Source organism: Lucilia cuprina, chromosome 4 (assembly GCF_022045245.1).
Source record: "Lucilia cuprina isolate Lc7/37 chromosome 4, ASM2204524v1, whole genome shotgun sequence".
In the NCBI taxonomy this organism is placed as follows: domain Eukaryota; kingdom Metazoa; phylum Arthropoda; class Insecta; order Diptera; family Calliphoridae; genus Lucilia; species Lucilia cuprina.
The window spans coordinates 92,864,442-92,878,621 of record NC_060952.1 but is presented as its reverse complement, the minus strand read 5'-3'; the positions used below and the strand labels follow the sequence as shown (position 1 = coordinate 92,878,621).

Genomic DNA, 14,180 nt, shown 5'->3' with positions numbered 1-14,180 from the left:
TTTTCGTGTTTTTAACATCCTGAGAGACTACTGGTTATATGACGCAAATGACGATAAATAGATATATAGATAGATAGATAGATAGATAGATAGATAGATAGATAGATAGATAGATAGATAGATAGATAGATAGATAGATAGATAGATAGATAGATAGATAGATAGATAGATAGATAGATAGATAGATAGATAGATAGATAGATATATAGATAGATAGATAGAAAGATAGAGAGATAGAGGGATAGAGAGATAGATAGATAGATAGATAGATAGATAGATCTAACTATTGATATATAGCATTTCTAATCTACTTTTCTTATTAGCAGAAAAAAAACATCAATATTTTCTTCTATTATGTTTCATTTTTTATTTGTTTTCTTTAAATAATACATATATGTTTTGTTTTTATTTTGTATAATGTATATTATATAATATAATTAATTAATAATGAACAACTTAGTTAAGCAAAATTGTTTAAACATCACCAAGTGAATTGAACGTTGTTTTCCAGTTGTTTCATGAGTACATAATTTCTTTTTCTGCTTCCTTCTGTAAAGATTTTCTTCAATAATAGTAGTTTATATGAATTTGTTTATCTTTTTTTTCTATAAAGGTATACATATATATATTTTCTTTTTGTTTTGTTTAAACATTGAAATTTGAACTTAAAAATTGCATTTAAATAAATATAAATATTATTTTCTTTTGCTTTAATAACTATTCAAAGGTAAAAACTTTAAGCTCTTAACTAAAAACCAAAAACATAATAATAACTATACTCAGGCCATATATGAAGAATATATTTATGTTTTGTAATGTGTCTGTAGGTTCAAGCTGGATAAAGAGAAACGACTTAAAAGCTACAATAAATGATAATATATAATTGTAAATAAAACATTTTACTCTTTAAGGATATTATGAATGTATATATGTATAAAGCAAAAGATGACATCAATATAAAGTGAAAGTGCTATAGATAGAGAGAGAGAAAAGTTTTGTTTTTAGTTAAAACATGTATGTATGTTTCTTTTGTATTTATTCATATATTATACGACTATGCCAGTGGAAGGTTCTGCTCCCAAAATATCCGATAATCTTTGCTGATAATTGGCCAAAGTATTGGAATCTGTTATGCCGCGTGCTTTGCACGATAATTGTAAAGCGTTAAGATATTGTAATTCTGTGAATTGTAAACCACGCTCCACCAAAGTGGTGAGTATGACCTAAATATATAAAAAATAAATTTGTTAATTAGAATATGTAGTTTTTAAATTATTAAATGAATATTAACACTTACATCAGGTTCCATGCATAATAATTCATAAAATTGTTTAGCTTGATCGAGTGCTACCTCCCGTGATGCTGTTATATTACTTAAGGTTTGTTGTAAGGCTAAAGCATTACGACACATACGTTGTACGGTAATTTGATCGATTTGTTCAATAGTATTGGAGGCTTGTATTAAAATACGTGCCGCAAAATGTGCCAAACCTTCAAAAATGTACTGAAAAGAAAATTGAGGAAAATGTTATGTAAGTATTTCACTAGCAGCAAACGAAAAGTAAGTATAAAGATGTATTAATAGGAAATATAACCTGATAACAAATTCACAGGAAAATACTTTTAAAGCAAAATGGATAATAAACACATTAACTATTTTTTGAATAACTCTTAAACTAAAAACGGTATCGGCATAAAACTAGTGTCTCATGAAAGATGGATATATTAGCTTTCATTTGAATATGTTTTCTACCCATTGCAACGCCCTTAAGCTTCAAATTTGTAAGTTTTATATTAAAGGGGTTAAAAAAGCGTGGGCGTGACAGTTTTTCTATATTTCCACCAAATAGACAATATTCTTCTTAACATCTGTGCCAAATATCAAAGAAATTGATTCATAAATGACAGAGATATTCATAAAAAACTGAAATCGTTGTTAAGCCACCAAAATTGAAAAATCAAATATTGTTCTTTTTTTTGTGAAGTAATAGGTGAACAGAATTTAACAGTAGGTGTATGCTCATAATAAATTTTCTTTAAACCTTTATAACTCCTAAACTAATGAAGATATCTTTTTGGAGTTAAAGCCATATTGTAGAGTGAAAATTCAGCTATTTTGTGAACATAGTTTGACCCGCCCATTGCCACGCCCACTTGGTGAAATTTTGTAATTTATCCAAAAAAGTTAAATATTTCCATAATAATTGAAATTAACTGATAATTTTTTATGTCTATGGAAAGCTGATTTTGTGCTCTAGCTTTATGCCAAATTTCATTCAAATTGTTTTTGATTTGGTGAAGTTATTCAGTGAAAACTGAAATAGTTTTCTAAGCACAAATTTTCGAAAATGTCCAAAAATGATTTTCATATTATTCTCAATAACTTTTAAACCAAGAGAGCTATCGGTGTGAAACTTATGTCTAGTGATAGATTGGAATTTTAGCAACGTCACAGGATTACTTTTTCTGCCCGCTGCCACGCCCATCTGGGCAATTTTTTCCGAAGAACAATAAGGGGGCGTATGTTTCCTTAATTAGGGGGCGTGGCAGTTTTTTACTACTACCACTAGATACACAATTTTCGTCTTAACATTCAAGTCAAATTTCCAAGAAATTGCTCCATTAATACCGGAGATATTCATAAAAAACTAAAATGGTTGTGAAGCCACCAAAATTGAAAAATCAATTTGTCCTTTTTTTGTGAAGTAATAGGTGATCAGAATTTAACAGTAGGTGTATGCTCATAAAGACTTTTCTTTAAACCTTTATAACTCCTAAACTAATAAAGATATCGTCTTGAAGTTTAAGCCATATTGTAGAGTGAAAATTCAGCTATTTTGTGAATATAGTATGACCCGCCCATTGCCACGCCCACTTGGTGAAATTTTGTAATTTATCCAAAAATGTTGAATATTTCCATAATAATTGAAATTAACTGATAATTTTTGATGTCTATGGAAAGCTGATTTTGTGCTCTAGCTTTATGCTAAATTTCATTCAAATTGTTTTTGATTTGATCGAGTTATTCAGTAAAAGCTGAAAAAGTTTTATAACCAGAAATTTTCAAAAATGTCCAAAAATCATTTTAAAATTTTTCTTAATAACTTTTAAACTAAGAGGGCTATCGGTTTGAAACTTATGTCTAGTGATAGATTGGAATTTAAGCAACGTCACTGGATTACTTTTTCTGCCCGCTGCCACACCCATCTGGGCAATTTTTTCCGAAGAACAATAAGGGGGCGTATATTTCTTTAATTAGGGGGCGTGGCAGTTTTTAACTTCTACTAGATAGACAATTTTCGTCTTAACATTCATGTTAAATTTCGTAGAAATGACTTCATAAAAGTCCACCACAATTGAAAAAATTCAATTTGTCCTTAACAGTAGCCGAATGTTCATCGTTTAAAGATTTAACCCTTACAACTGCTAATCAATTGTTTAGGTGTTGTTGTTTGTAAACACAACCTGCTGCTCTTGGGATGGAAACTTCTTTTGAATGACCGATTTCAGCTGTTGATCTTATGCATCAAAAACTCTCAATGTTAATGACTTTAGCCTCTACCATCTTAGATTATAAAAAAACAACTTAAAAATATCAATAAAACTTGAGTTATTACTTAACAAAATCAATTTGCAACTTCACTTTAGTAAAAAAAAATGTTGAGATGTGGTTTTAAGACAAAAAGTTTCTTCAGTTTGATATTACTAAAGTGAAGCAGTTAACTGATTAAGATTTTAAAAATCATTAACTAACCTTAGTTTTTCTAGGATGTAAAGTATTCCTAAAAGCTTCATCCATTTCAGATAAACGTTTGGTGAATACCTGAACCTGGCGATCAGGCTCTAAAATATCATCTTTCGAATCGATAAAACTGTCTACACGTGATGGTGGGCGTTTTGAACGCAAATAATGAAAACATTGCACACGGACCTTTATAAAATTAAAAAAAATACAATAATTAGCTCTTAAATGGTAGTTATAAGTTAACCGCAAATACCTCTAAATGTAAAACCAGCAAACAAGTATTGGCCAGCTCATCAAATTCCAAAGCCAAATTAGTTAAAACCTTAATAGTGCCATCATTAACCGCTACACCTGTGGTCAAGCCATTACCCAATGGTCTACGCAAATCATTGGCAAATTCTGATATACGTGCCGAAAACCATTCCATACTCTCTTGCAGTATGGCCAACTCTTTAAGGACACTAATATCGGCTAAAATCTCTTGTTGGGAAATACCATCTTTGCCCAAATTACTAATTAACATTTCGGCTTCTCTTATATTACGTTGTTGTACATCAACAGGACTTTCTTCTTCTGAGGTCTCAAAAGTATTGCGATGTAATTTTTTATTTTGTTTAGTAGGAGGTTGAGTGGAATTTTTCAAATCCATCCAATTAGGTAAAGTTCTAGAAAAAAAAAACGGAATTGTCTTTAGTAAATGGGAAAAAGGAGTTATTAAGACTTACTTTAAAAATCTACTAATATCCTCATCTTTTAACCAGGTAACACTATAAATTCTTTTATCCTCGGTATCGGGTTGTACTATGCCACGATAAGCCGCCTGGCAAATTTCCCGATAATCTTTTAAAACCGAGCATACAGTCTTCAATAGCTCCTCTGAGTAGAAAGGTAAATCTTGTATAAGTTGTTTAGTCTCTATTAAACATCTTTCAACTCTAGCCGTGGACTGTAGTATGGGCCGTGAAAGATTCATTAATTTCATTTCTTCCGGCATTATAATGGCGCGCCAAACATCTTGATTTTTCGAAAAGGTATCAATAGTCATTTGTAATTGAGAATTGTGACCCTTGGAAAGGAATATATCCTTTATGTAGTTATCAATAAAATCATGTAGACTGCAAGGTTGCCTAGAAGAAGGAGGGGATAAGAATTTTAAAACTGCTTTTGTTAAGAAATGTTTAATGCTGCTGCTTACCCTGGTTTACATTTCATAAAACCTTCAATTTCTTGTATGTAACCCATTAAAGGTAAATAGACTTTTGTTATAACCCCCTGATCGGGTGTACAAATCAATAGTTTTTCACGTTGCTTCTCATATGGAAGAGTTTGTTTAAAACTAGCACCACCTGCTTTACCGCCACTAGCATTTAAAGCCGCATTTAAATTATCATTGGATACATCGGAAACATTGCGTCGATGCTCTTTTGTATTCTCCGTTGGAGTTGTTTTGGTGGTGGATGATTTATCAAATTTAAAAAGTGATTTTTTAGTACTGCAAATGTTAAACAATACAATTAATAATATGTTTATATTTAGGATTAATTATTGTTGGTTATTTGTTAGACATAAACACTACAACTAGCAGTTTACCAGGATAATGACTTTTTAAAGTTAAAAAGCATAAATTGCTAGAAATTCTTAAATTTTAAAGATTTGTATTTATTTAATTCTTTATTATTACTTTTTCTACTGGTTTATCTCTTCAAAACTAAAGGATTTTAAAAGATTTTCTTTTTAATTACCATTTATAGTCAAACGGAGAACGTTTTCTTTTGAATTGGAAATAGTTTTTAAAACATTATTAAACAAGTTCTTTAAAGCTCCAAAAACAAGACTTCAAAAGTTTTCATATAAAACTTGATTTGATTATAAACTTTTGAAACCTATTTGGCTAATAGTTTACATAACATACCTTGGAACTTTGCGTCTTAGGAAAAATGTATTAATATTATTAGTGGGCTCACTATATGCAGATTGTGAAGCATCATCAGCGGAAGCATTTTGTATATCAAGATAATCGGTTAAAAGCAATTGCAGCTAAAAATAAAACAAAATTAAAACTAAAATGTTATTATTAAATAATTTCATAAATTACTTACCACCGACTGAGCCTGTGACCAATAGTCGGTTATAGTATAATGTTGTGGTCCCACTACTTGATACTTTTGCACAACAACCAAAAAATTCTTCAATAGCGTGGCATGAGTGCGTGCTATGGCCTTAAATTGTTTATAGATAACATCCAATAGAGTTAGCAGAGGATAACTTTCATTAGACACTATTGAATTATCAATCATTTGACGTGTGGTATTGCGCACGATTTCCAATAATTCAGTTTGTATGCCGACACGTAATTTCTCAATGGAATCGGGTACTTTTTGCAACATACCAAAACACTCAACAATTATGGCAATAAAATAGGTCATACTTAATTCGGGATCTATGAGATCAGCATCTTCGATTATTTCGGTTTTCGAAAGATCCGCACCTTGGGCCATTTCCTGTAAAGCTTTGCGTACTCGAGCATTGGCCTCAATACGATCGGTTGAACGTCGTGCTGTTATGTTGCGTGAAAAGTTTACGTTTAAACGATGAGAATTGGAACGTTGTAGATCATTTAAAACACCATTGGCTGAACAGTTGTAGACTTGAGCCACTAATTCCTCATGCAAACGTTGATACAAGTGTTGACGACGACCCATTAGATCGGAGCGTATGTCAGCTAAACCCTCCACCTCTTTAAGTGGGCCATTGACTAAGTTTAAAGCATCGGTTAGGACTTTACTGGCATGTAAATACTGGCGCTTAGAAGTATAACTAACCACACTTTGAGGCACTTTACGTAAATCGTTGCTAAATGATAATAATAGCAATTGTTAAAAACATTTGATTTACTAATATCCTTACAAACTTACATTTGTTCCAACATCACTAAAACATGTTTATGTTGCACCACATCTGTCCACATTTTCTTTAACTCCTCCCTTCTACATTGCAGTAGTCTTTTGCAGGCATTCAAATTCTCCTTAACCGCATGTATCTTCTCCCGACTGTTATTCACCTCTGTGGATACTTTAGTGAACAAGGGTATAACCTGTGATAGTTGTTGATCATGTTTCGATACCAAATCATTTAATCTTTTATCCGATTTCTTAAATTCATTTTCAATTTTAGATTTTTCTTTTTGACGTTCTTCATTGGTCTCACTGAGACCCAATGATTTAATAACATTAACAATGAGACCACAGCCAGCCTGAAAAAATATGTTAATAAAATTAGATTTATAGTAAAATAACAACGCCCTTTAAATTGTTTAAAAGATAAACAAACTAAAATTCTTTAGTATTGGCAAATTGTTCCTCTTTTTTATTGTTATTAATAAAAATAGGGGAAAGTTTGACAGCTTGCTGTCATTAATGAGACGATAACAGCAACTTGTAAAATGTCATCACTGTGAAAAGTTTTTGTAAGAATTTTAAAGTTGTTTTTCTTATGTTTTTACTTTATGTTTGCATAGAACTTCATTTGTTTGGCATGAAGTAATGTTTAAAGAATATTTTGAACTATTTTTTATAATTTTTTAATAATATTTACCTCATCTTTTCCATATTTTATACCTCTCGGAGGTTTTGTTGGTGGTGGCGGTGTAGCCATATTGCTTAACACTACATTTAAAGCGAAGGGATGCCAATTTGTTGATATTTTCTCAACGGTTTATTCATGGCATAATAAAAAAGGTGACTGTGGTGATAAAGCAGCTGATTATATTTCTTATTTTTGTATGCTTGTTCTCAAAAGTTGTTATTTTTTACATGTTATGAATGTTATTTGTTTAAATTAAATATGATACTTTTGGACAGTAAGCTAATTCTAGTACAAAAACAAAATGCATATTGTGATAATGCAGTCACCACTCATGTAGTTTGACAGCGTGCTGGCACTTAAATGTGTGTTTAATTTCTGACTTTATGCATAACATATAAAAGTTATACTTGTTTAGTTTTAATAGGTTTTTATTAAACCGACACCATGTTAGAATTAGAACCAAAGTATAACAAGTAGTCCGACTCTTTGACAGCAGTACCTAACTCTAAGCATGTGTTAGTGAAAAAGTACAAACTCTAAATATGTGTTAGTAACAAAAATGTATATGTATTGGTGCATTCCAAACACACAGAGTTTTATAAAAAAGTTACAATTTTAAATTTGTTCGAATTTTCAATTCCAAAAATTGAAACTCTGTTTGAAAATTAAAATTCAACAACAACAAAAATGAAATGTCAATAATTAGAAAAAAAATATTTTTTTCCAATTTAGGAAAATTAAACAAATTTTTGTATGAAAAGTGAGATAAAATTATTTTAAAAAATTACAGATTTTTTGTGCACAACCGTAATTTCGCGTACAATCCTTAAAAGTGGCCAAAAAAGTAAGTTAAACATTTGAGGGTTTTGACAAGTTTTAATTTCTCACAAGAGAGTCGAATTCACACGGCACTCGTAGATGTGAGAGAGTAATTTCCTATATGTGAGAGTTGGACTACTTGTTATACTTTGATTAGAATAATAACAAATTGACAGAATGCATACTCTACTAATATAATAACTGGTTTATCGCTGTCACCTTTTTATTAAGCCGTCGTTGTTGTTGTAACAGCTCTATGGTGGCCGATAGTTCTTTCCTGGGGAAAAAACTTTCGTCGTAATCGACGGCGGCTGATAACAGTAAAGCTTTCAACGGCGACACGTCGCTCATTATAAAATAAAAATTCGCCTCGGTGCAACTTTTTTAAATACATATATTCACGATATTTTGCTCTGCATAGACCTGGTTCACACTAGGAACCTTTTTTTTGGCAAACTTTTGATTTTTATGTGTGAGAGAAAGAAATATCAACCATCTCTTTCTCTCACACGCAAAATCAAAAGTTTCTCAACAAAAATTTTCCAGTGTGAACCAGGTCATACAAAACGTATAAAAGCTCATTGTCGACAGCGATTGTGGTTCCAATTGTAATTATGCTGTTACACTCATTCATTGTCTTCTTCTTTTCTATAAAACAAGCATTGTTTTGATAGCAAACAGTAACGTTTTCCGTTATTTTGTATGGCAACACAGCGGTGTTTAAATTTGTACTCAAAAATTAATAAAGAGGATTCACACTGGATTAAATTTTCTTTTAAATATTACTAATTTTTCAATTAAATATTACTAATTTAAATTAAAACTCTTATTATTGCTACTAATTTTTGTTTATTATCTTTTAAATAGTTTTATCTTTATTTTGTTTTATTTGTAAAGTTATATATTTTATATAAACATTTTTGTATGTTTTTTTGTTGTTGTTTGTTTTGACGCTTTATTATAGTTATAAATTTTCTCTAATTACTATAAATATTAAAGATTTTTATTTATTTTTTTTTCTTTTAATTTTTGTGTTAAATCTTTAAAGATTTGTTGTTTGGTGCATTTAAATATTTTTCGGCCAACATAAAACAATAGGTGGCTTATTTTATTTGCTTTAATTAGTTTTTTTTAATTTATTTGTATATATGAAGCATTTTTTTATTATTTAATTAATTAACATGTGCTGAATTATACAATACATTTAATATATATATATTTTTGGTTTTAGTCATGATGTGTGCTGTTCCGTTTATAACTTTTATAAAATTGTAAATATTTCAAAAAATTTTGAGAAAATTTGGGGGGGGGGGGTACAAAATAAAAACAAATTTAACATTTTGAAATGAATATCTTTTAATTCTTTTGACTTTTTCTAGTTCGGGGTGGGGTAATTTGAACTTTAATTTTGTTTTTTATTTTGAAAATCGGAGGTATTTTTAAATTACTAATGATTGTTTTTTTTCTCAATATTTACCTTTTTTAATGAAGTAAAGTTTAAGGTGTTTAAACTATATTTTGAAAACTAAGTAAAACGTTTAGAGAATTAGTAAAATGTTTCAAATTTTAAACTTCTCTTCAACACATAAAGAAACATTTGTTATAATAAAAAAGGGGGATCTTTTAAATAATTACGTACTTAGTTATGTATAAAAGTTTTTGTTTTTTTTAAATAATATTCAAAAAATTAATACAATAAAACAATTAATAATAAAAATAAGAGTACATTTTATAATTACTATATATTAAGATACCATACGAAACATTTTAAATAAAATTGTCAAAATTTCTCAAATATATTTAGCATGGCATCCTAAACATTTGCTTCCATTTAATATCTGTTTTATTTTGTAGTTGTTAATTTATAGTATTTTAATTTGTGACTATCATTTTTGACTTATTTTAATTTTTCTCTAATTATTTCGTGTTTTAATTTTTGGCAATTAATCATTAATAATAAATTGTTTAAGAATATAAATAGATATTTTTTTGTTTTGCGTTGTTGTTGTTATTTTGTTTTGTTTGGTTTCTTTCAATTACGTTTAATTTTTCTTTAAAATATTGTTTTTTTTTTCAATTTTAATTTATTTCTTAATATCATTGTTGATGATGCTTAAACGACGAATATTGGGTTTGTCATAGTCCTCCATGGAAATCCCTCTTGATAGTTTGCGTGTACCGTTGGTGCCATCGAACGAACCGGAACTGGTGGAAAATGCACGACCACGATCAACGCCCGGCATGATGACGGATGTGAGAAGACCTTGACCTTTGCAGAACAATAGAATCGATTGGGCGACTTTAGCGGGCTGCGGGATGTTAAAAATAAAATAAAAAATATTTGAGAAAAACAAGTTTGGTATATTGTATGGCTTAATAAAAGAGGAGCTTTCTTAAAAACTTTTTCTTTTTTAGCTTTTCAAAATTTTTTTGTTAAAATGCTCTTAAAAGTTTTTTTTTAGGAAAATGGTTTTAAAAACTTTCTTGTAAAAAGCTTTTAAAAGTTTTCTTGTGAAAAACCCATTGAAAGTGTTCTTTTGAAAAAGCGTTTTGAAGCTTTTTTGTTTTTTTGTATAAAGCTTTTTTTACTTTTAAAAATTTTTGTGAAAAAACTTTTAAAGGTTTTCTTGTGAAAAAAGCTTTTCAAAGCCTCCTTGTGAAAAAGCTTTTTTAAAGCTCTCTTGTAAAAAGCTTTTCAAAGCTTCCTTGTTCAAAAGCTATTCAAAGCTTTCTTGTGAATAAGCTCTTGAAAGTCTTCTTTAAAAATGCTTTTTGAAGCTATCTTGTAAAAACCTTTTTTATTTTTTGAAAATTGCTTTTGAAAGTTGTGTTATAAAAAAGCTTTTAATAGCTTTCTTGTAAATGAAGCTATTGAAAGTATTCTTTTAAAAATTGAAAGTTTGAAAGTTTTGTTATAAAAAAGCTTTTAAAAGCTTTCTTGTAAATGCTTTATAAAGCTTACTTGTGAAAATGCTCTTGAAAAGCTTCTTCCTAATAAAATATTTTTGTTATAAAACTTTTTAAGTATTTTAAAAGTTTTATGGCAAAAAAGCTTTTTCAAGCTCTCTTGCGAAAATCGATTAAAAGCTTTATTATAAAAACGCTATCTGAAGCTTTTTTAAAAAATAAACTTTTTAGACATGAAAAAAAACATTTAAAGATTTTATAGAAGATGTTTTGAGCCTTTTTGTAAACAAAAGCTTATTCTGTAAAAACTTTTTCAAAAATTATTTAAAAGCTTTTTTGCAAAAATTATTTTAAAGCTTTTTTGTCAAAAATTATTTAAATGCTTGAAAATTTTTTTCAAAAATTATTTTAAAGTTTTTTTTTTTGAAAAAATTATTTACAAGCTTTTAAAGCTTTTTGAAGCTTTAGGATAAATACTTTTAAAGATTTTATTGTGAAAATTCCTTTTTTTATATATATTTTGGGAAAAAACTTTTTAAAATTTAAAAAAAAAATTAATAATTTTTTTTATTTTCTGACAAAAAGCTTTTATCAACATTTTAGTGAAAATGGCTTTTTAAAACTCTTTTATGTTTTAATGGAATTATATGTCTTAGGAAAAATGCTTTTTTAACGGTTTAATATTTATTTTTTACTTTTTAATGAAAAATTAAAAAAAAAAATATTAAAAATTAAATTTTAAAAATTTAGTGAAAAAGCTTTCACTTTTTTAATGTCTAACTAATTTTTACAAAAAAAGCCTTTAAATGCTTTCTACTGAAGACTATGTTTAAGAAGCTTTTTAGAGAAAAAGTTTTTAAAACATTTGTGTGCAAAATAAGTTTTTGAAACTCCTTTAAACTTTTTCGTTTCCTAAAGCCTTTTTGCCAACAAATTTCTTAAAATTTATTTGGAAAAAATCCTTTTTAAAGTATTTCAATAAAAATGTTTAAGCTTTTTATAGTTTAATCAGATTTATAAAGTTCACTTATGTGGAATTTTACAACTAAATATCTAAACAAAAACTTACCGCATCAGCTAAAACATCACCAGCTCTTTCAATCTTCAACATGGTGACCTTTTCCTTTTCAATATCACGATGTAATTTCTCAACCATCGAAGCATAAGGACTCAACATGCCAGTGATTAAAATGACATCAACTTTACAGCCCTTCAAAGTTAAATCCTTGCGACTAAAAAAATAAATAAAACAAACAAATAATTTAAAGTAATAAAATGAGAAATATTTAAAAAAAAAAAGTAAATAGTCATCACAAAAAATAAATCTAAACTAAAGAAGAGAGAAATAAACCAAAAAGAAAAAAATACTTACTTCATAAATGCTTTGACATAAAGACCCACATTTTTGCTATTCAAAGTGCCTCTTAAACGTTTTTGATATTCGTTAACAATCTTCTCCTTGTCCGGATTATCGCCAACCAATTGCTATTTACAACAGCAGTTTTTGTTTTTGTGTGTTTTTTTGTTGTTGGTTTATTTATTTGTATTAACAAATAAATTAAAATAATAATAATAGAAAAAATTTTGAAAAAAACAGTTTTATATGTTTTTTTTTGTTGTTGTTGTTGGTTTAAGGATGGTGGGGTGGTTGATGTTTTAGATTGGATTGGTTTGGTCATGGGGAGAATATAATAAAATAAATAAAAACATCAATCAATTAAATAAAATTAATTATATTAGCATACATTAAACATTAATAAATAAATAGCAAAAACAACAACAACAACTACATGAACATGCAAAATTTTTAGAAAATTATTGAAAAATAAAACACTTTTATCTTTTTTTTTTTCAAGTGCTTTTTAAGTTAAATAAATTGTAAAATAATTAATTCAAATTAATTTTAATGCTAAATCTTTTTCATGAATGTCAATTGACTTTTACTATGAATGTCATTTTGTCAATTGACATTTATAAATTTATATAAACAAATGATTCTATATGGAATTTAAGAAAAGCCAAAGGAAAGGGGGCCAGGGTAGGGAAATGCAAATAATATACTGATAACTACTAGAAAATTACTATATTAAAAGAGATAACTAAAGATAAATAGAATGAGAGAGAGACTGACATTCATATTATCATTAACCAGAAACCAGACCTTTTAATTGTCAAAGAAAATTTCAAGTCTGTGAAATGAAAATAAAATGGAGAAATGAAATGCTAGAATATGCAGAATATCTATAGAGAAAACTATTTTTTTTTGTAAAACTGTTATACAAATAATTTTCTTTGTGGAAATCCAATTATAAAGAGAATTTTATTAGTTTTCTTTAGAGAAAACTTTAATATACAAAATATTCTTTACAAGAAAGAGCATTTTATTGGTTTTCTTTAGAGAAAACTTCCATATACAAAATATTCTTTACAGAAAACTATTAGACTAACAAATTTCTTTAAAGAACTCTGTTACAGGACACTTTTCTTTAGGAAACTATTACACAGAAAGTTCTCTTTAGAGAAAACTGTTATACATCCAATTTACTTAATAGAAAATTGTTTTTCATTATTATATTCTGTATAGAAAATGGCTATAAATACAATTGAATTTTTTGAAAACTGTTATACAGAAAATTTTTCTTATAGAAAACATTTATACATTTAGTTTTCTTTAAAAAGAAGGTAGTAAACTGTTATACATATAATTTTCTATAGAGAAAATTGTTATAAATACAATTACTTTATAAAAAACTGTTATACAAGCAACTTTCTGTATAGAATAATAATATACAGACAATTTTGGATATATAAACTGTTATACACACAATTTTCTTTACATAAAACTCTTATACAGATAATTCTCATAAAATTTTCTGTAAAGCACACTGTTATACAGAAAATTTTCTTTATAGGAAACTGTTAAACAGAAATTTATTTTAATAGAAAAATTTTTACTTAAAAAAAACTGTTATACTGTGGTTTTTATTCATAGAAAGTTGCAAAATATTTTATAAAAAACTGTTATACAGGCAATTTTATATATACAAAACTGTTATACAAAACAATTTTCTTTGTAGACAACAGTTATACAGTTGTTTCTCTTTATAGCAAACTCTTATACATA

At 27.9% G+C, this 14,180-nt stretch overlaps 2 protein-coding genes across 5 annotated transcripts in view; both read right to left on the bottom strand.

Annotated features, from left to right (window-relative positions):
• Positions 1-355: 355 nt before the first annotated feature.
• LOC111682694 (exocyst complex component 4) lies at positions 356-7,455 on the bottom strand. The gene is made up of 10 exons (XM_023444686.2): positions 7,340-7,455; positions 6,661-6,998; positions 5,845-6,598; positions 5,658-5,782; positions 4,941-5,237; positions 4,471-4,872; positions 3,999-4,410; positions 3,755-3,931; positions 1,298-1,504; positions 356-1,223 (listed from the first exon to the last, which is right to left on the bottom strand). The coding sequence occupies exons 1-10, from the start codon at positions 7,397-7,399 to the stop codon at positions 1,047-1,049; spliced, it is 2,949 nt and encodes a 982-aa protein (XP_023300454.2). The 5' UTR covers positions 7,400-7,455; the 3' UTR covers positions 356-1,046.
• Positions 7,456-10,170: 2,715 nt separating this feature from the next.
• The window catches only part of LOC111682695 (uncharacterized protein ZK1073.1), a 41,389-nt gene continuing 37,379 nt past the window's right edge, over positions 10,171-14,180 (bottom strand). For all 4 annotated transcript variants that reach the window (XM_046948180.1, XM_046948181.1, XM_046948178.1 and 1 more), the window contains 3 exons: positions 12,429-12,541; positions 12,126-12,288; positions 10,171-10,458 (listed from right to left, as the gene is read on the bottom strand). In XM_046948180.1, the coding sequence (XP_046804136.1) occupies positions 10,234-10,458; positions 12,126-12,288; positions 12,429-12,541 (501 nt within the window). In that variant the 3' untranslated portion in view covers positions 10,171-10,233. The remainder of the gene's footprint in view (positions 10,459-12,125; positions 12,289-12,428; positions 12,542-14,180) is intronic.